The sequence below is a fragment of the Argiope bruennichi genome, chromosome 11 (assembly GCF_947563725.1).
Source record: "Argiope bruennichi chromosome 11, qqArgBrue1.1, whole genome shotgun sequence".
Lineage (NCBI taxonomy): Eukaryota > Metazoa > Arthropoda > Arachnida > Araneae > Araneidae > Argiope > Argiope bruennichi.
The window spans coordinates 80,350,428-80,372,878 of NC_079161.1; the positions used below are offsets into that span (position 1 = coordinate 80,350,428).

General features: G+C 31.3%; 1 protein-coding gene across 2 annotated transcripts in view; it reads right to left on the bottom strand.

Annotated features, from left to right (window-relative positions):
* Positions 1–22,451, bottom strand: part of LOC129956927 (uncharacterized) — a 769,878-nt gene that overhangs the window by 341,219 nt on the left and 406,208 nt on the right. Inside the window, exon 2 of one of the 2 annotated variants that reach the window (XM_056068980.1) lies at positions 7,343–7,377. The exons of the other annotated variant lie outside the window; for it this stretch is intronic. Coding sequence (XP_055924955.1) covers positions 7,343–7,362 — 20 coding nt within the window. The 5' untranslated portion in view covers positions 7,363–7,377. The remainder of the gene's footprint in view (positions 1–7,342; positions 7,378–22,451) is intronic. 2 annotated transcript variants of the gene reach the window in all.

The window sequence follows — 22,451 nt, forward strand, 5'->3', positions numbered from 1 at the left end:
TGGTACGTTAACTTTTCAAAAGGTTGTGTATTAAAGGCTGTACCGGCATTTGACGGAACCCCGTACTATTTAGCTTTAATTGAAAAAACTGGCGCTTAAAACTTATAACTTGGAATTAAAAACGTTTTCATTGACGTTTGTTCAATAGAACATTTTTCTTCTCAATAAAAATTCCCATATTATCTGCAAATTTGTATTTGGTTTTGATTAATTTAGCAAATAAAAAAAATTAAAATTTCAAATGTAAGCCATTTTTTAACAAAATAATAGAAACTTAATATCGAAAATTAAAAACTTCCATCATGTGTAAAAGACTAAAAAAAAGTAAAAATAAATACAACATATCAAAGCATCATCGAGTTACAGCACGAAAATAATCAATACACCAGCGATTCTCAACCTGTGGGGCGCGCCCCCCTAGGGGGGCGCGAGTACATTAGAAGGGGGGCACGAGAATATCCAAGAGAGAATATTATTTAAAAAAAATTGATTAACTGACTGAAAGGAAAGCAGACATACACATAGAAAACAAAATACATTTCGACATATTTAATAACTTATTAAAGTAAAACAACATACTAAATTAAAACAAATTTAATCATTATTAGTGACTCCCTGGGGTTAGCAAAGTTTTTCGAAGGAAGGCTTAATATTAGAAATAGCCACTCTCAGTTCTGCCGAGATCTATATTTGTCTTCAAAGTAGCCACAGCAGAAAATCAAGTTTCTCAAAGGTAGGATGTTGAAAATGGTAATAGAATGCGAAATGCCCTTGTTTTTAGTGCAATTAAAATCATCCTCTACTCCCGCCCAAAATTCAAATAGTGATTTATTACTAAATTGTCTTCTAGTTTCGCCACTTGTCGTGAAGTCTATGAATTTTTCTTCCTCATCCATTGAGAGCCCTTCAGGAGCCTTATGAAATGGATCCCTAACTCACTCGTAACTTGCTATCAGTTTGTCGCCAGTAAGAAAATACATTTTAAAATTCTTTGCCAGCATGGCTAAAGGATTTTCAGTGTTTACAAAAACAACTTTTACATGTTCTTCTTCAGCCCTGTAAGTTTTAGTACAATCATCCACATTTGCAAACATTGTTAGATTTCTTTGCTTTAAATTTCTGCTCCACAATTCCAATTTTCCACAAAAAGCATTAACTTTATCACTCGTATCCAGCATATGTGTATTTGCTCCTCGGAGTTGAAGATTCAAATTATTTAATTTCTCGAATATGTCGACCAAGTAGCTCAATTTCATCACAAATAAACCATCGCGAAAATTCTTGACCTCCGGTATGTTTTCTTCTTCTAGGAAAATGGCGATTTCTTCTCTTAATCCATAAACACATTGCAAAAATATCCCACGTGATATCTATCTTGCCTCGCAATAAAATAGTAAGGCTGAATGTACTGAACTCATGTCTTTACAAAGTGCGGAAAAGATTCTCGATTTCAGGGGGTCTCATTTTTATATAATTTACTACGGTTACAACCGTAGTTAACACAATATTCAAGCCAGGACTCATTTCTTTCGAAGCCAAAGCTTATCTGTGTATCATGCAATGTGTCCAGACGCACAGAGGCGATTTTTGTTTTACAAGTGCTTGTATACCTTGGAATCTTCCGGACATTGAACGAGCACCATCGGTGCATATTCCGACGCAATTTTTCCATTCTATGTTTGCCTCGTTCATAAAATTATTTAAAATAGCAAATAATGCGAGGCCCGTTGTTTTGAGTTCTATTGGTTTGCAGAAAAGTAGTTCTTCTACTACAGACATATTACCACAAAATCGAACATAGACAATGAAATGAGTATCTTTATTACTATCTGTTGCTTCATCAAGCTGTATTGAAAGCAATTTGTCACGCAACTTCGAAAAAAACTGGTACTGTACATCTTCAGCTACATCACCAATTCGACGAGCAACAGTATCATTTGAAACAGGTGCAGACTGCAATTGTTTTGAAAAATTATCTCCAAACATAGTTTCTACAATTTCAACTGCTGCTGGCAAAATAAGTTCTTCACTAATGTGTGAGGTCTTTTACATCTGGCTATTTTGTATGAAACTTTGTAAGATTCAGTTAAAGCTTTTTTTTCACAAACAAAATTTTTTTTAAAAATGATTTTTGGTTTTTATATGATTTTAATTTTAATTCGAAGAATTCTCTGGGTTTTTGACGTACTCACTATGAAGCGTTTCCAAATGTCGTTTAAGTTTATTAGGTTTCATGCTATCTGCGGCCAACATTTTTGAGCAAATGATACACAGGGGCCTTTCATCTTCATTTACTTCAGTACTGGTAAACCCAAAATTTAAGCATTCTTGAGAATATTCTATTTTCGGAACCACGCTCGTCTGTGTACTTGTTGATACTTGACTGTCGTCTAATGCTCGCTTACTTCCGCTTAAAAATTTATCCATGAATCTGCATAAATCTGCTGCCGTAAATATTTAATATGGTGAATTGCAATTAACATGAAAACAGATATAATATACATATTCACGATATATTCGATAGCAATAGAAGGATCGACTCGAATGAGACTGGCTGGAATTGAAACTTGTTGCATTATCAAACATTTTCCTTCTTCCCATGAGAAAATATCTGCGCATGCTGGATACGGCATCGGTCCTGTGGATTCTCTTCCACAAACATTACTTATTTTCTCTTTTGTTTAGTCATATTTCTGTTTTATTTCTTTTATTATTCGAAAAAATGTATTCCCAGTTTCTAAATTTAGCTCACCCCGTCTAGGTTAACTTTCATTAAAGAATTTTTCTACTTCCATATTCTTTTAACGTTATCTCCCTATTTGGCTTTCATTTCAAATATAATATTTAAATTTTCCTCCCTTTCATTCGCTTCATCTATTCACTGCCCGCTTTGCAAAATGCCAGATGTGGTTTATCGCCAATTATTATTGGGAGTTAGTAAAAAATAATTTAAAAACAGAATACAAAATACTCTATATACATTATTGTTGTATAATTTTTATTATAAGCGGGGAGGGGGGCGAGATGAAAATTATAATTGAAAACTGGACCACGAATACTTAAAAGTTGAGAAACGCTGTACTACACGATGTGACACTCAGAAAGCTTAAACTCGGAAAGAGACGTAATTAGCTCTCGGTAGACTCACTTTAAGCTGACGAAAAGACAAAGCCTGGTGGCTTAGAATGAAGTTTAATACTTAACATCAGTTGATGAGTTGATCCTAGGTTCACTTCAGTGAATTCTTCGTAATGAATAATGTACACCTCAGAGCTTAGTGCGCAATACTTTGGGTCAATCAGAAAAGATGAAGGTTGGAAGTAGGGGTTAAAACTGGGTTGGAATTTTTATTGGGAGAATCATTTAAAAAATAATAAATTGTAACTTTTATGTATAAAATGCATAATATTTTGAGTTTCGCATTTGATCATGATGAGGTAGGTACATGTCGTTACAGAACAGTATTTTATAAATTGCATTTCAGACTTTCTAGAAAATTCCGCATTAAAAGTGTATCTTCATCTTATAATAATCTTGTTAATTTACATTCGAACAGCTAGACAGATGGATTTCCTCCAAATAGATTTTACTTAAAATTCGATAGATATCTGCAAATTTAGTGTAAAGACAGTGTACCAAATTTCAACCCTCTAGCTGAATGTTTTCGCAGACAGACAGCCGGACGAACATTTTCCAAAAATGTGTTTATCGAGCTAAGGGAGATCTAAAATATGGGGATTCATCACAATCTCCATTTCGAATTTTTTGGCTATTACTATACTTTTTCTATACTCTGTGTACGAAAAAGTATTAAGAAATAAGATTCAATTTTCAAAATATTTAACAGGCTTTTATCACGTCTTATCTTATTTTGAATAACAAATAAAGATAAGATTGTTGGAAACTTAATTTAGTGAAAAAAAAACAGGTTTATTAATTAAATTATTTAAACAACACTTAGTCATTCCTAGATTATATGAGTAACACGAGGAAACAAAATAAATTCAGCAAAGAAGCTTGGCAACATCATCATTATGTTGAATTACACATTTTACAATGCCAGTCACGCACTTCTATCTTTTTTTTTTTAATCTTTTAGATGACTTTTTCTTTCGTTATGTTAGTTTAAAGTAGTATAATTCGAGTTCTTCGCCCTTATTTAATTTAATTTCTACAGTTGTCTTAAGTTTTCTTTTTTCCCGTAAATAAAATTTGCCATATGAAGCAGAGCATCTTTATTTTTTCTGACTTTAATAGTCATCATAAAAATTATTCAGTTTCATTCTAAGATTTTGTTCTATATTTGATACCCCTTTGTTTTTGTAATAAGAAACAAAATTATTTCCTGTTTTTAAATGTATATAATTAAGTGAGATATACAGTATGCGCCAAAAAATATACATTACTGAAACTCACGCATCTCGAACATGTGGTTGCGTTTGTAGTGAAAGCGTATACGCCAGTTAACAAATACGCTGCACGAGCAATTGCTTTTGTATCATGGTCATGTTACTGGACGGCGAACCAAGAGGTCCCAGGTTCTATCCTCGCGCATCGCAAATCCGCTACACGTTGTTGAAGAGGCATAGCTCCATCTACACGTGTTCGCAGTGAAAATGAAGCTGTGTTGTATAGTTGTTGTTGGAAATGGGTCTCTCGACGGAGGAAAAAGTATTTATAAGTTGAGCCTTATGTCCGTTCTTAAGGAAGCGATCGTGAAGGTGGAACGAGTTTGAAATAGGTGGCAGAACAATTTCAATTGAAGTTTAATAAGACGGCATCAAATAACACAGTTATGCTATCTATTTTTAAGAAATTTCGTAGTTCTGGTAGTGTATTGTGTCAACGGAAGGGAAATGTTAAAGGAAAGTGTGTTCAACTATGAAGAACCACCAAGAACTATGCCTGAGAAAATCATCTCTTTTTGCAGGAGTTTGCAGCAACCTTTGTTTTAGAATATGCTTGAGAATCTGCAAGAACGATATGAACACTATGTACAGCGAGGAGGAGCATACTTTGAACACTTACTGTACGCATACCATGATAAATCAACACGCTCATAGTGTGTATGTGTGTGTGTATGTTAATTTATTGAGGAAAACTAAACTCACAGATGACAATAATGTAATTTTGTTCATCTTTTCATTTCAGTACTGTATATTTTGGAGCATACTGTATTTAATTTTGCTCCAATTTGTATAAATTATATGGAGATAAAAAAAAAAGTTGCAATATCAGATTTTTGAAGCTATCGCAAAATTCTATATTTTATAAAATCTCGAGAAAGCAGTTTTGGAATAATGTCTGACCGTCTGTCTGAGATCAATGTAACAATAACAACAAAACGCAAATTTAGATGTTTCAAGTGTGTTATGTAGTTGTATATAGTTTGGTGTACATTATGAAAAAATTGTAAATTTGGCTATAATTTTGGATGCATGTCGTTTTTCAGATATTCTTTTTTATCTGTCCGTCCGTATTGCGAGAGCTCAAAATTCCAAAATAATCAGTTTTAGTTTATTAATAATTGAATTTGAAATCATAGATCCTTAAATTCATAATCATAACCATTTATTCAAAATCACAGATCTCTGCCAATATAATAACTCAACAATACTGCGAGAAAGGAAAAAGAACTTATGTCAGCTTTCGAAAATAATGGAAGAGGTACAACATGTAATAAAGATTCTTTTCACTACATTTTGATGTTAAACGCAAAAAGAATCGCATTGTGCATATGTATCAGAGGTCTCAGTTAGAGTATTGATGTTAGTTTTATTTTAATCGGGACCAGATTAAACCTGCCAGAGGGCTTTATGCATAGGAAATCTTTAGACGTTGTTTCCGTCTTAATTCGCAAAATCAGTTATGTTTTCATTGGTATTAGTTAAATTAAGTGAAAAATTTTAAGTAGCAAGTTTTGATAAACTGTAAAAATAAAAATCTTGATTTGTGCATCATTTCCTATAGATTTGATTTATTATATATCACATATAAAATAAAAAAAATACATAAAATCTTATCCCAGAGAACGCCTTGCATAGCATTGAAGTATAATTGTTTCAAAATAATAACTTTTCGCGTAAATTTGGCATTTTTACTGAATCTGTTATATTATCCTTGGCGACTTTTTTTGGGCGATTAATAAATCGTACACTGTTAATAGCATCCGAAAATAAATTTTATGTTTTATATGCGTTTTCCCCAACCGACTGAAACAAAAATTTCACTTAAAACTACACTTGTGGTCACAAAATCGCATGCCAAATTTGATACATTTAAATCACTGCATCTTCGCATTATAGCGTTTATATGTTTCTAAACCGACCGACAGATGGTCAACATCTATTTGAATTTGAGACAACATTTAATAGGTTTCTAGATTATAGATAAAATTATATAGGTTTCTTGTATATTTACATTGGTTTCTAGTATACTATTCTGAGTATTGAAATTTATTTAATTATCCTTTTTCGTTTTGTAGTTATCGTGTTAAATTATATACGAACAGCCGGACAGACATACTTCCTCTGAACCGATTTTGCTCAAAATTTGATAGAAATCTACAAATTCGGTATAAAGACCGTATACCAAATTTCAATTGTCTAGATCAAAGCTTTTCTAATTTAACTTTGTCACATACAGACAAAAGGTGATTTTCTAAAAATGTGCTTTTCGAATTCAGGGAGATTTAAAACGTAGAGATTCTGAAAAAAAAACTCGATTTCGGATTTTTTTACGATTATTATGCTTCTTCTATTCTACATATATGAGACAGTAAAAATGCAAAATTAAAATTTTAAAGTAATTTTATACAAAAGATAAAAAAAAAGATAAAACTTTTTTATTGCAATTTAAATTTTATTCAACTATAGGTACGGAAAAAATTATGAAACTTCCTTTTCTGACATTCCATTACCGGAATAAATTAATAAATAGTTTTATTAATTAGTTATTCAAAATCAATATAAAGGGGGAATATGTTTTGTATAGTCAGATTAACGTCCCGTTTTGTAACTATACATCAGTGACATTTTGTCTGGAAGTTTCTCTCAATACTGATTATCGATTAGCGGCACGATATTTCACCTTCAAGGATCTATTGTATATCTATTTCGCTAACCAACGTTATTTCGATGAAATTAATGTCTCTGGAATAAAGTTATTAAAATTTATTTTTGAAAATAATTGTGGCCCATGCAGATATAAAATAAAAATAAAAACGTATGAAAATAAATGCAACAGTTCTATAAATCTAGATATTTCTAAAGATTAAACATTAGTTTATGTTTTTTTACCTCTACTTTAATTTCTAAAGCTTCATGCATAAGAACTTACTTACCAGTAGATATAAAAATCCATAGAAAGCTCACTTACCTAAAAAGCAAAAGTAAACAAAATCAGAATCATCAAGCAATGATATATTCGAATATAATGAAAACATTGGTTTTCTTTTTATATATTTCAATAAATTTGGATAAAATATAAACATTTGACTGATACAAAATGAATTTTAAACTTATAAACTGATTAAAGGGATTATTTAGATATTTTTTCATCACATTTTTTTACAAAATTTTATATATATATATATAATAGGCGACATGTAAATTCAAAGATAAATACGCTCGTTCAATCACTACTTTATTCATAAAAAGACCTCCTAAACTACAGGGATTAAACAATTTAAATTTGACAGGCGATTGCTTCTTAGGTAATAAGCATTTACTGAGAAAGAACTTTCCGAAATTTTTACTGAGATTTTAATTAAAAATTACTTAAAAAGTTACTGCTTTTTCGCATTAATTTGAAAGTAAGGCGAAAAAGCTTTAACTTAGCATTTAGCATATTATTATTCCAAAAGCAGCATTAAAAAGCATTCTTAAGCATTTTAGCATATTATTATTCTAAATCATCTTTAGCTCATCCGATAGTTTAAAAAATTCATTTTTGAATACAATCCATTTTATTTCCTCTTATTTTTCATTAATTTTAATAATTTTTTAAAAAATTAATTATGTATAACGAATTACTATTGCAGACGATAATTTTTTTTTATCTTCTGCAGCAGTAATCATAATTAGAAAACGATATACATCCATTTTTTTTTATTTACTTTTCATAACATTTTTTTCCCTTCGTCCGAGGCGATAAACTGTTTAGGGTTCCATTTCTCTTAAAATTTTTTTTATTTCATAAATATTCTTTGCTGTTGTCTTTTTTTTTCTCTCGAAAAAAAGAAAAATCATAATCAGCTGGCATTTCCTGTTATGCAGATGTTCGCATCGGGGTCATGCATTCTTTTACCTCGTATGCACTTGCGTTTCGAAATTCAATGAGCGATATTATTCCTAAGTATTTCAAGGAATATCTTATGGAATTTTTATTCATTTTTTAACGTGAATTCTGTTTCTCAAGATCCTCATAGCATGAATATTGAATGCCGGCATAACTTTACAGTGATCACGCTTCCATACCCATAAGGAATGTCAATATTTTTCTAGATATGTTATTATAAAACATAAATTTTTAAGAAATTCATTGTTAAAAATAGAATGTGGTTGGTAAAGGCTGATAAGTTCAATTATTTCGAACAGTTTTCATTTAAAATTGAATCGAAAGAATGTAATATAAAACACAAAATCAATGTCAAAGAATTACCAGAATGGCATGAAAATGAAATAAATGCACCTGTCTATACTCCAGTTTCAATATTTTTAATTATAATACCGAATTGTCCAAACAATATGGAAATAAAACTAGTTTAAAATAAAACGTTTTCACATCCTATACAGAATTTAACATATTTAAGTCCTTATGTCTTTGAGTTATCACTTTTATATGTTTCTGGAAGCATACATTAACAAAAAGCCAACCACTTGTTGGATTTGGTTCAAAATTTGAAAGTTCTGAACGATAGATATTAATTCTATGCATCGAATTTTATTTATTTAGCGCTCTTCGTTTAGTAGCTATCGAGTTAACTTATATTCGAACAACTGGACAGACAAACTTCCTCCATGCGGATTTTGTTCAACATTTTATACAAATCTGCAAATTTGATATAAAGACCTTTTTCTAAATTTCAACCGTCTAGCTCAAAGCGTTTTTGAGTTATCTTTGTAACAGACAGTCGGAGGGACATTTTCTAAAAATGTGTTTTTTGAACGCAAGTAGGTCCGAAACGGATTCATTCATCAAAAATCTCGAATTAGAATTGTTTGAAGATTACTGTACTTTATATATACTGCATATACGAGAAAGGAATTACTATTTGAATTTATATAAAAAACAAGAAGTCAATTTACATTGTCAGTTTACATTTTACATTGTAGTAATTGTTATGCAGAGAAAAATTAACATTAAAAGTACTAGTTATAATAAGATATATCAGCTAGTAGTTACGTATACAAAATCTAAACCCAATAAAACCCAAATGGGTAAAGGTAATATTGCACGAATCAATCCATCAGGTAAGAAATCGCCACAGAAAATCGGAAGCCACCAAGAACAAAATCAATTATCAGCAGCGAGCCCCTATATACCATCATTAGGGCTCTGGAATGTCATTAGAATAAGAAAAAACATCTCGGCAAGCTGGAAGGAAAGGTAGATTCCTTTTCACCTGAGTTATTATTTTCAAATTCCTTTCCATCTTTAGTCAAAATGTAAAGGGATAGTTCTTCCCGAAACAATTTCGCATATCCTCCAATTAATTTCCCTTCCCCCTGCATAAAATCGTGAACATTGGATAAAGCCTCGAATACTTTCCATGCCATACAAAGTAGTTACAAATCATAGATCCTTGACGTGAATCTAGCAATTTTACTAAATTTATGAGGGACGGGATAGCCTGGTTGATAGGGCGTTGAATTCGCGTCCCTTGGGTTCGAGTTCAAACACCGCCTGCCGAAGACTCTCCGTGTTTGTGGTGGCTGGCGCACGTATAAATCTGTCGTGGTCACAATGTCCTACAAGTCGAGTGTAATACCACTGGGGTACTGAATCAGGGGTGATCGTTCTCTGATTCAAGTCTAAATTACGATCTGTGGATGAGTGAATGAAATGCATGAATGAAGTCCGCCCCGTAAAAAGGGTTGTGATGTGTGTGTAGCTAAGTCATACTAATGGCCCTAGATGGCGCTACTGAAAAAATAAAACACGCACCCTTGGCTTAAAATCACTGACTTCTAAAGTCAGTAGGTTTGTCTATGATAAGTGCCATTAGAAACAACAACTAAATTAATGTTGAGAATAAGTTGCTTTTAGGCAGACCGACGTTCATCTAAATTTGACATGGAACTACAATTGTAGTCAGAAGATTGATTGAAATAAATCTGAAGGACCGACCTTCTGCAGACCGACAGACTTCCAACATTATTTTATGTCACTCAGCCTATAAAGCAGCGGGATTGGCCTATAAAGCAGCAAAACTTTCACTCTAATAAAATTTTTGTCCTAGAGAACGTCTTGTATGGTATTGGCGTGCAATAGTTACGAGATATTAATTTTTGGCGTTAATTTAGTATTTTTACTGAAACTATTGTGTCATCCTTGGCGAAAGTTTTGGCGATTAATCCCTAGCATTCGGTTAATAGTATTCAAAAAATTGAATTTATGTTTTAGACATTTTTTTATCAATCCATTGAAATCAAAATTTGACACAAAACTGCAGATGTAATCACAAAATGCCGTATCACATTTTATATGTTTAAGTAGTTACGTTTTTGAATTATCACGTTTATATAATTCTGAAAATACAGACCGACAGACGGTCAATTCCTTGTTGGATTTGGTTCCAAATTTAATACATTTAATACATAAATGTAAAATCTGTGTACTGAAATATATTCTTCTAGCTTTCTTCATTTTGTTGCTTCCGTGCATATTCGAACAGCCGAAAGATTTCTTCAGAAGGGATTTTGTTCAAAATTTTATAGAAATCTGAAAATTTGTTGTTGAGGCCATATATCAAATTTCATTCGTGAAGCCCAAAGAGTTTTTGAGTTATCCTTGTGACAGACAGACAAACCTCTTCCAAAAATGTATTTTTTGAAATGAAAGATGTCTAAAATGTAAAAATTCTACAAATTCTCGAGTTCGAATTTTTTTTGAAAATTAAAATAATTTCTCTGTATGTAGCTAAACATACGAGGAAGTAATATTGAAATTTTACATATTGAAACAACCGTACTTAATGTTTTTATTGCTATGGAAAGTTCAATATTTATTGCTAAATAAGTACAATAAAGGTACTCAAACATTATAAAAACAATGTGGAAATTTAAATTCGCTACAGAGCATATATTATTGGTCAATTATTATTATATTAACAAGTGCCAAAAGTTTATATTAATCGACCAGAACTGAAAGTTTATATTTGCATTTTAATCATATTTAAAGGAATTAAGATTGCAAATACTTTCAGAAAATGCAGTTAATCAGACTTTTAATTAAATACAAACCTTAATATTTTATGACTGAAAATACTAACTTTAATTTTTCATTTACGTTAGAGGAAAAAAATCGTCTGCTTTTCTTCTTTAACATTGAATTAAAATCTCATATTTTGCGCATTTAAATATTTCAATTACAATTATTAATTGGATTTAAAGAAGGTTATCATTTTTAATAATATATATATATATATATATATATATATATATATATATATATATATATATATACAGTGGCTCAAAAAATTGAGAGTACACCTTACTTTTACTTGATAAATCCGACTTTCAATATAAATAACACAGTACCGGGAAGGGCAAATATGTTTTTATTTTTACACATTACAAATGGTTTAATTTAGAGTAAAAATAAAGAAAAATCAACGAAAAACCTCTAAATTGAAAAGTACCAGAAGCATTTTAAAAAAACATACGCAGAATTTCACCTAAAAAAAATTAAGAATACACCAATGAAATTCTTGTAATATTTCGCATAGAAAGAACGTGTCAGTATTTAGTTGCATATCTTTTGGCTTTTATACTGGCCACTAAACGTCGTGGTACCGAGTCGATCAATTTTTTTGGTATCTGAATATATTTTACCCCATTCTTCGTGCACCACTTGTTTTAAATGGGTTTTGTTTCTAATTTTGTGTCTTTGGACCACTGCTTCGAGTATGGAACAGATATTCAATAGTTTTGATGTCGGGGTACTTTGGTGGTGTGGGTAACTGCTGTTTACAATGAAAAAGACACCATATTTTGATGTTACGTGCATTCTGTTTGGGGTCGTTGTCCTACTGGAAAATGAAATTTCCATCTATACCCAAATTTTTAGCACTGTTCTTTAGATTGCTGCGAAATATATCCAAGTAAACCATATCATTTATAATGTCATCTATAAAAATTAAATTTCCTACCTCGGATGAAGTACTGTAACTATAGCACGTAAATTTCTCGGATCTACAGCAGTATTAGGCTTTCTCCATACAGTACGATGTCTGTCACTGCCAAAATATTTGAGTTTTCTTTCATTACTAAATATAGCTTTTTTCCAAAGGTTATGGGTCTTCAATTGATGAGTTTTTGCAAACTTTAAATGCTTTATTTGAATTTGCAAGCTGATGAACGGTTTCTCTCTAGCAATGCGACTTTTATATCCAGCTTGTCAAATGGCATTTCTCACAGTTTCAGCACTTACACTTCTGCCTATGATTTGAAAAATTTCCGCAGCAAGTTGGATGAACCATATGATCGCAGCAATCTAAAGGAAAGTGTTAAAAATTTTGTTTAGATGAAAGTTCCATTTTCCAATAGGACAACGATCCGAAATAGAATGCACATAACGTCAAAATATGGTATATTTTTCATTGCAAACAGCAGTTACACACACCAAAACAGTATCCCGACATCAATGCCATTGAATATTCGTGGACCATACTCGAAAAAGTGGTTTAAAGAAACAAAACTTATTTAAAACAAGTGGTGCAAGAAGAATGGGGTAAAATATCTTCAGATACCATCAAAAAATGGTCGAATTGGTACCATGACGTTTAAAGGCCATTATAATAATCAAAACACATGCAACTTAATAGTGACACTTTGTTCCTATGCGTGATATTGCAAAAATTTCATTGGTGTATTCTCAATTTTTTGAGGTGAAATTCTACGTATGTTTATTTAAAATGCTTCTGAAATTTTTCAATTTTGAAGTTTTTCGTTGATTTTTCTTTATTTTTACTCTAAATTAAACCATTTGTTATGTGTAAAAATAAAAACAGGTTTGCTCTTCCCAGTAAGGCGTTATTTATATTGAAAGTCGGTTTTATCAAGTAAAAGTAAGGTGTACTCTCAATTTTTTGAGCCATTGTATAAATATATTGGAACTTGTGTATTAACTATGCCATTTAGATGCCTTAACCTTAACTTCATGTAATTAGTGACCATAGTCGGTAGAATAATATGATATCTATGCCGATCTTTTGTTGACGATTAATAGCTATTTAATCAAAGCACTTATATTTGGGTCAACCCTTTAGGCCCCACCGGGACATATATGTCCCCCTGATATTTTTAAATCATTCAAAGGGAAAAGTAAGTGGAGAAATTTACTGAAGTGCATCTCCCAATGGTTTTTCTGTGATTACATTCATATGTTAGTGTAATTTTTAACTGCATCTTTGTAATAAAGTAGTTATAAAAAAACCCAAACGAAAACTGCATGTGCCATGAATAAAGTTGCACCCTGCAAAACTGTTTTTCAATGCATCATACATAGAAATGTCATGAATAAGATTGGATATGTAATTAGTAACAGTTTTTTTGCAATAAAATTGTTTGGAAATATTATAAAAAACTACAGACTACTGTATATTCTCAATTTTTCACTGCATTTTATATGGTCTCCTCAACCCCAATGGGACACATATGTACCATTTAAGAAGATCCCTGGGACGCACATGACATATCTGAAAAATTGCAACTATAGTTTATTTTTTTTAGCAGAATATAACTATTTATAATTTATTTGACCCATTAGAGCCCTAAATTATCTTAATTTTGAAAAAGAAAAAACTGGTATTGAAAGGGTTATAGCCATAACGGTTGTTTTTTATTATTATAATATTTTTAATATTGTATATTCTCAGGAAAGCAACAAATATCAAAACAATGGACTATCAAATCAAAGAAATTTTCATAATAAAGAAGTTTATTTTAAAAAATAAAATAACCGAAAGAACTAAAAAACACGCAGCTTATGGAAATTAAGTTATATTTTTAATAAAATGTTGCCATTAATTTTTTTCCTCCTTTATTATATTTAATAAGTTTCATTCAAAGTTTTAATTTTTTCTCTTCGGGATTTTAAACAATTTTAAAGAAAGGAAATGAAAAGCAAAAGTTTTGTTCCATTATTTTTTTTAAACTGGCAACATAAAATATTGACGTTTGAAACAAATTTAGGGTTTGAAAAGCACTTTTTAGCTCCTAACTTCGAAGCTATTGCAGCTAATCGAAAAATTTTAAATATAAAATTTATTCGACTTAATGAGGCGCTCATTCGGTTAAGTGGATTTCAACATTAATGAAAATATAGTGAAACGAAAATTTCAACCCTTTCCACTCCCTTTAAAATAAATGGTTCATCTAAGAACTCAACTTGATACCTTAAGTAAATATTTGGATATTTATTTGCTGGTTATGATAGTTTTTATTTCAAAAGCCTTGTATAAAAATACACGGATTTTTAAAAAAACTCATTCATTATATTTCCGACATACTTCATTTTTTTACGATTATTTAGTTCGAAGTAACCAAGGAATCTTTTTAAAGCATCAAAGGACCGCGAAAGTTCAAAGAAGCGAAAATGAATCACAATACTTTATTATTTGACACATCATCTCACTAAACACACCCAAAACACCTGTAAAACATCGGTCTCAAATGATACATCACCTTTGTCGCTGTAACATCCACTAACTACTTTCTCTAGTAAAAGCTTTTACAGAAGCAAACTGCCAGACTGTAAATCGCCCAGCTTGCTTCATTAACCACAGAATAAGAAAAATAGACTTATCGATAAGTGAAAAACCGCTGCGGATCAGAAGCTTCGGCAAGAATAAACCACACTGCGTTGTCATGGTAACGCCGATGAAGATGAATTGGTTGATACGTGATCTGCATTCTTTTTACGCTGTAGCTTTATACGTTTTCACTTGTTTGCTCAATAGGATAAAATCCAACTTTAAAGATCCCCCTCTTTTTAATTTTAATTCTTATTTTTGGTTTTTAAAAGTAAAGGGGTTGTTGTTCATAGGTCAAGAAATATAGGCTGTGGATTGGATATCGATGACAAATGTTTTTTGGACCATAATAATACTTCCTTAACCTTTTTTTTTTTTGCTGTGTGTTTCTATTTTAAATTAAACTAGCTGCCTTCCTCGACCAACTTGTTAGCATAGATTACTGAATTTTTTCATATATTTAATATCTGATTAGGATGTATTTAATGTCAGACTGTAATGCATTTTCTATGCCTGATTAGGATGTATTTAATGTCTGAAATTGTAATGCATTTTTATTGTCTGAAATTTTAATGCATTTTTAATGTCTGATTAGAATGCACTTAATGTCTGAGTGTAATGTATTTTTAATGCCTGATTAGAATATATATTTTTTTTAAATTCACTTTGTTATTTGATACGAACTGAAAAACAGGAATTCGTTTGAATTAATTAAAATTAAAAAGTGCATAACTTTATAAAATAAACTAGCTGCCTTTGGTGACTAACTTGTTAGCCTAGATTACTGATTTTTTTCCATGTATTTAATATCTGATTAGGATGTATTTAATGTCTGAAATTGTAATGCGTATTCAATGTCTCATTAGAATGTATTTAACGTCTGAGTGTAATGTATTTTAATGTCTGATTAGAATATATTTTTTAAATTCACTTTGTTATTTGATACGAACTAAAAAAACATGAATTCGTTTTCAATTAATTAAAATTAAAAAGTGTATAAACTATAAAATAAAAGCGAAAGTAAAAATTTTATTACGGAATTAATGATTGGTAAAAACATGCGATTGAATTCCAGCACCAGATTCAAAAAAGGGGATCAAATAGAAGAAAACAGTATTCTTAATATTAAGTGATATTAAGTATAATTATTTAATGAAGTCAATTTCATTTCCTGTAATTTTTTAATCAAAACAATTTTTGTGCGATAATTGTTTTGGAAGATAATAAAGCCACTTTCCAAACCAGTGATTACCCATCTAGTGGCGGTCAAGCCAATATTTGCGCTTGATTAAACTTTCTGTTTGAAACTTATTTTTTGCCTTCTTTCCTCTAACTAAATGGACTATTTAGTTGACACGGTCATTTCTTGCCAAAGCATTTAATACTATTTTGCAGCTCCACCAATTAACTAAACAAAGTGCTCAATTTAATGCGGCTATAAATATACTCATTGAAGCAGTCTAAAATTCGTATATTTTGTTTATATTTCCCATTCGGCAATAAGCTATAAGGGGGATTTTTGTGTCACGTATGTTAGTGTCTTACTGCCCTTTTCGACAACTTTTCGATGGTTCTATCCCATGAAGGGGAAAAACCGTTGTAAGATCTGTCCTGTGCGTGTTGAGCGGGTGCCGCGTTAATGACCTCAGAGCTTGGCGACCATTTGGTGACGAATTTGGCAAGTTTTGCGACTAATTGGATCATACCGGAAAGTTCGAGAAGTTTCACGATCCGACATTATCTTTGCAATTGGCCATGGCCCTTTCCCTTCATATTTCAAGAGATTCCATATTAAAGGATCTGATCAATGTGGCTGCGGCGAAGTAGGCGATCCCCTTCATTATGCCACTAGTTGCCCTCTCACCACATCTTTTCATCTCAAAAAACCCATCCACGACCTAGAAAATATCTGGTGGACCAACGTTATGAGAAACAAGATGTCCAAGGTTAAAATTAGAAATCTTGTGCGGTTTCTACAAGAGAACGAGGAATTGATTTCTCCAGACCCAAGCCCAGTATAAATTTTCGTTTCATTTCACAACCAAGCTCTTCTCCAGAATATATTACCTTCAATAGATTTCATCTACTCATACTCCCCACCGAACACCTCTCTCATCATTATAATATTGTATATAGTTACTTTTTATGTGTATTGATGATATTTTATGTCTTTTTATGTGTATATTGATTTTTTTTGTCTTTTTATGTGTATTTCTTTTGTCTTAATAAATACTCCCACGTATATCCTTTCAACCGACAGGGAATCCTAGAGATTCCAAGTTCGGGGATATTCTGTGGCGAAAGAAAGAAAGTAGGAACCAAGATACACTCAGATACACCCTGATTGGTCTGGAAGATTCTAGCCCCGCCTCCCGTAACTATAAAAGGCAGGCACTCTGAAGCTGCAGGGAAGTCGTGTGTGAGAGTAGTCGGAGTCGCCGACAAGTAAAAATTTGGAGGATTAGACAGCAAGCAAGCTGCTGAACTAGCGATTAAATGCGCTGCGTTATTACGATTGACTGGCGGTATTTGTTGTAGAAAATTTTTGTAACAATATGTTATCCCCCCCTTCTGTGCTCACTCATAAAATTAAGGAGCTCATATAACCACGAATGTTCAGTTTTTTTTTCCTATCTCTCTCCAATTACTATTACCTTATATCTATATATAGTTGCTCTTTCCTGTAACTTATGCAAGCTTGTTGAGTAACATTAACTATGCATTAAAAAGAGTTCATTCTTATATTTTTCTTTTGCTAAACTGATAGTTTTGGTGCATGTTCTTTAGGCATGTTAAATATTTTATGCAAAGAATATGAAGAAATAAATGCTGAGGTATTGTGTCTTCTTGTATTTGATAAATGGACAGAGTTTTGATAAGGGAAGACCAGATAAATAAATTCTAATGGCGCCAAATCAGCTGCAAATCTCATCATTCAATAACTTTTAAAATGGCGAAACGTTCCAATTTGTTTCATTTACATCTTCAGAGGCGCTTTTTAATATTTCATATACTATTGATTTAATATTTAATTGATGTTTTGGTTAAGAAAATACAAATATTGGGAGCTGACTCTGGTGTCCCTGCTTCAGGAAGAGATATAAATACAAACAAGCAATTCCTCTGCATTTACAGTTTTATATCTTTCTCAATTTAATAGCAAGCATACGATAACTATGAACTTTATGAAATAATATTTAAGAAATATGCAATAATCATAAAATTATTATATTTATCAGATTTATTCGTTTGCAAAATGTAGTAAATGTTGTTGAATTAGATTATAGCACATAAAATAAGGGATTCAAAGCATAAATTAATAGTTTTATTGAACGTCGTTCTCTAGTAGAGATACTCATCCTGATAAAATGAAAGACCCTTGCTACCAATGGAATAATGCAATAAAAAAATACTCAAACTATTATAGGATTGCAGTCGAAAAGCATGATTTAATGCATGGACTCTCATTAAACACATGATTCTCATACAAAATCTAAAATCCTGGACATGAAACTTATCTGAAAGAATGAAATCTCAAATATTGTACGTTACAACTCTTATAATATTTTTAAAGTTGCATAATTCATAAGATCATATAATATATGACATTGCATAATATTGATAATACTAATATCATACAATTATCATACAATCAATATCATACAATTATCGCATCATATAATATCAAACATTCGTAATAATCGCAATAATGTGCAATATCGTACCATATTTTATAATATTGTACTATATGGTAAAATATTTTATGATATTGTACAATATGGTGCAATATTTTATGATATTGTACAATATGGTGCAATATTTTATGATATTGTACAATATGGTGCAATATTTTATGATATTGTACAATATGGTGCAATATTTTATGATATTGTACAATATGGTGCAATATTTTATGATAATGTACAATATGGTGCAATATTTTATGATATTGTACAATATGGTGCAATATTTTATGATATTGTACTATATGGTAAAATATTTTAAGATATTGTACTATATGGTAAAATATTTTAAGATATTGTTCATTGTGTGCAATATTTTATGATATTGTACAATAAGATACAACGTTTTTTAGATATTAAACATTGTGATACAATATTTTATGATACTGAATTTTATTATACACTATTTTACAGCAAGTTGTAATACTAGGGCATTCAGTAATTGATCAATTCTCATATCGTCTTTCTCAAAGAGAATCCATCTAAGTGAAGAAAATTTCTGAGGGCAGAACGTGAAAAAAAAGTAGGGAAGGAACTCGATATGATTAAAAATTATCCGCATACTGCCCCCTCCTTCCAACGCCAGCTCTGAATGGGACGCATGCAATTCCCTACGGAGATCAAAACGGATATGATGCCAGCAGGCGTAAATGGGAATGTTCCTTGTCGAATGTTCTTTCCCTCTGAAATCGAACGATTTTCTTTTCTATGATAGTGAAACGCCACTCTTCAACATCTTTTAGTGCCGCTAATATACCAGATGGCAAATTCGTGTTTTTTTTAAAAGACAGTTATTTGACAATGAGAAGCCATCGTGTTTCATGGATATTTATTATAGTGACGATAGCAACGTATTTCGGTCATTCAAGAGATTTGTTTTTTCTGTGAACTTTATGGTGTCGCGAAAGAGAATCATATTAAACTAACGAGCAATGGTTATTTGCTGTCGAAGAAGGTGTTGTTTATATGAACATAAATAAGATTACCAACCTCCACAAAGAATGATTACTATATATCTTACTTACAGTTTTGCTAATTAACATTTGCAAAAGTTGAAGCTATTACAAAAATTATATTGAATGGGACTGGGAATTCATAATAAATTGTAGGATTTGTTCACCAAGTACTTCTTTGATTTTGAAGAAACAAAGGAAAATTTTAATAGAAAGACTCTATAGCTAGTTTCAGTATTCCGACACTTATACTTTTCAACGATTCCGCCTCTCCAAGTTTAGTTAGTTTTAGTTATATTAATGTCCAGTTTTAAAGGAACATTAAGGCTAGTTTGCTACGAACCTCATAATTTTGAACCATGGTCAGATGACGAGGACGACACCTGAGATGCCCCCTTCAAACTTCTACACCACACTAGCGGGAATACGTCTGGCCCCCGACAAATTTAATGTGCATCAGAACCACTTACACGACGGTTCTTCGGTGGAATCGGGTCTCGAAACTGAAAACCCTCCAGTTCGGAAGTCGTGACAGGCCACAGCGGTCTCTACCTATCTAAAGGGCGAGCCACGAAAAGATGATCCTTTTCCGGAATTCTTCGTCATTTTTTGACCTTGATTTTCGCTCCATTAAATAATTTTTCTTTCAATTATTTTCTTTGTTTAACGTGAGTGTCGTGTCATTTCTAACCATTCTATTTTATCTTAAAACTGCGGATTGTTTTTTTATGGCTACTTCAAAGCTTTCAGGAGTGTTACGAAATATATTTTATATAATATCATTAAATGTGCCTTTGTTAATCTCAAAATGCTATCAAAAAATTCAATAACAAAAACAAGAAATGCTTTAATCTAAAAAAAATTCTTATTGTTTTGTAAAAAAGTGAATGATCAAATTTTAAGAAAAGAAATTTTTCCATTTGTGCATCATAATTTAATATTTATGCCCCCTACAGTATATAAAAAAATGTTCTAAAGTATTTTATTGCGAATTATCTTTTTCCCATACTATTACAAATTACCCGTAGTTTTTAAATTTCCAAAATTCGCGAATAATCCGAGTTCACGTTATTATTAAATGTAAACAACTCCTCTTTTCACCTTTCCTCTCACCCCTATTTTGATTAAATAAACTCGTCCTTACGCATGCGCAAAAGAGCGAGTCTTTCTACTTCAGCTTCAACTTTATTAGAAACACAATTTTACCCTAATTTTTGAATTTCAGATGCATTAACTGCATAAAATTACTTTTTTGCATATCAAATACAATCGAATAGAAATTCGAATTTGTAATGAACAGTGCAGACAAATCTGTAATGTTTCTAAAATAAATACTTGAAGAACTTTCAATGTATCGATATTTTTTTTAAAGCAACGGTTTATCGCTTAAAGACATAATGGGAGAAAATCTTCATTCTAATGTCTTCTTTTTTTGATTCCTAACTGAGATTTTTTTGCCATAATTTTGCGTTACCGTTAAGTTCATAAATTTACCATACATTTGGACATATTTGGCATTTGTGTTATTAAAATCCAATTCAAACTCAAAAACTGGCAGAGAGACAAGCTGAAATTCGTGTCTAAGATATAAGACATATCTTGAGAACGTGAATTCAGTACAATACAAAAAGCCTTCTAAAATTGTTTTCGTAAATTTGTTGAAAGCTATTTTATAATTGCATTACTTTCACAAAACCGATTTCCTTACTATACTTATGATCTTGTTCATGTTCTCCGTTTGTGTTCTTCAAGGTAAAAAGATACCAAAACGTTCCTAATTTTCGAAGAAGATTAATTTTAAGAGTTATTTTCTGCATCATAATCCTATCTCACAAATGAACTTCTTTTCTAAGCCTTTGTATAGAATGAAATCCAGTTATTTCAGCATGTTTGTTAGTAAAGATGAAAGAACTTACATCGGATTAGATTCAACCCAATCCAAATGCTACAAAATAAAACAAAAAAAGTATTTACGCGCCTGTTACTCTCATTATATCGATGTATGACGTCATTATCTATACTTATAATAAAGCTCAATGTGTGTGTGTGTGTGTGTGTGTGTGTGTTGGCGCTCTATAGGCCAGGTCATTTGACATACAGCTATCAAATTTGGTAAATGTATACCTTAGAGGTCGGGAATGTGCACCTGGGGTCCCTTTTTTTGAAATTTTAATTAGAATTTTAATTATTAATTAAAAACTAACTTTCCCGCCAAAAAAATCTTCCATTTTCCCTACCGCCAACTTTTCCGCCAAAAAAATCTCCCGTTTTTCCCACCGCCAAATGATTAAGGCTTTATTTATTTTTTCTCCCAACAGTAATAAGGCTAGGGTTAACATTTTACGGCGGATTATTTCAAACGATTCTGTTTATTTTCTTAATGTTTTATGCATTTAAAATGAAACATTGTTAATTAATCCATGTTTCAGATTCATTCTAAAGTACTTTTGAATTAAAATAACACAGAATAAAGGAAATTAAAAATCTATAATCTGCATAGCGTTACCCCAACTGGCGTAGAAAAATTCACGTATTTGCGTTACGTAACCGGCGAAGAAAATTCACGCATGCGCATTCTGTTCTGATTGTTGGCATGGCAACCATTATCAATGGACGATTTAAATTACTTTTAGGTTAGTTGTATGCTTTTGTAAGTAAATTGTATTTATGTTAGTTATATATTTTTTGTATATGCTTATAGTTTTAAGTACATCGTTTTTTAAGTAGTTTTTTTTAACCTGTTTTCAATGATTTAAATTATTTTTAGGTTAGTTGCAT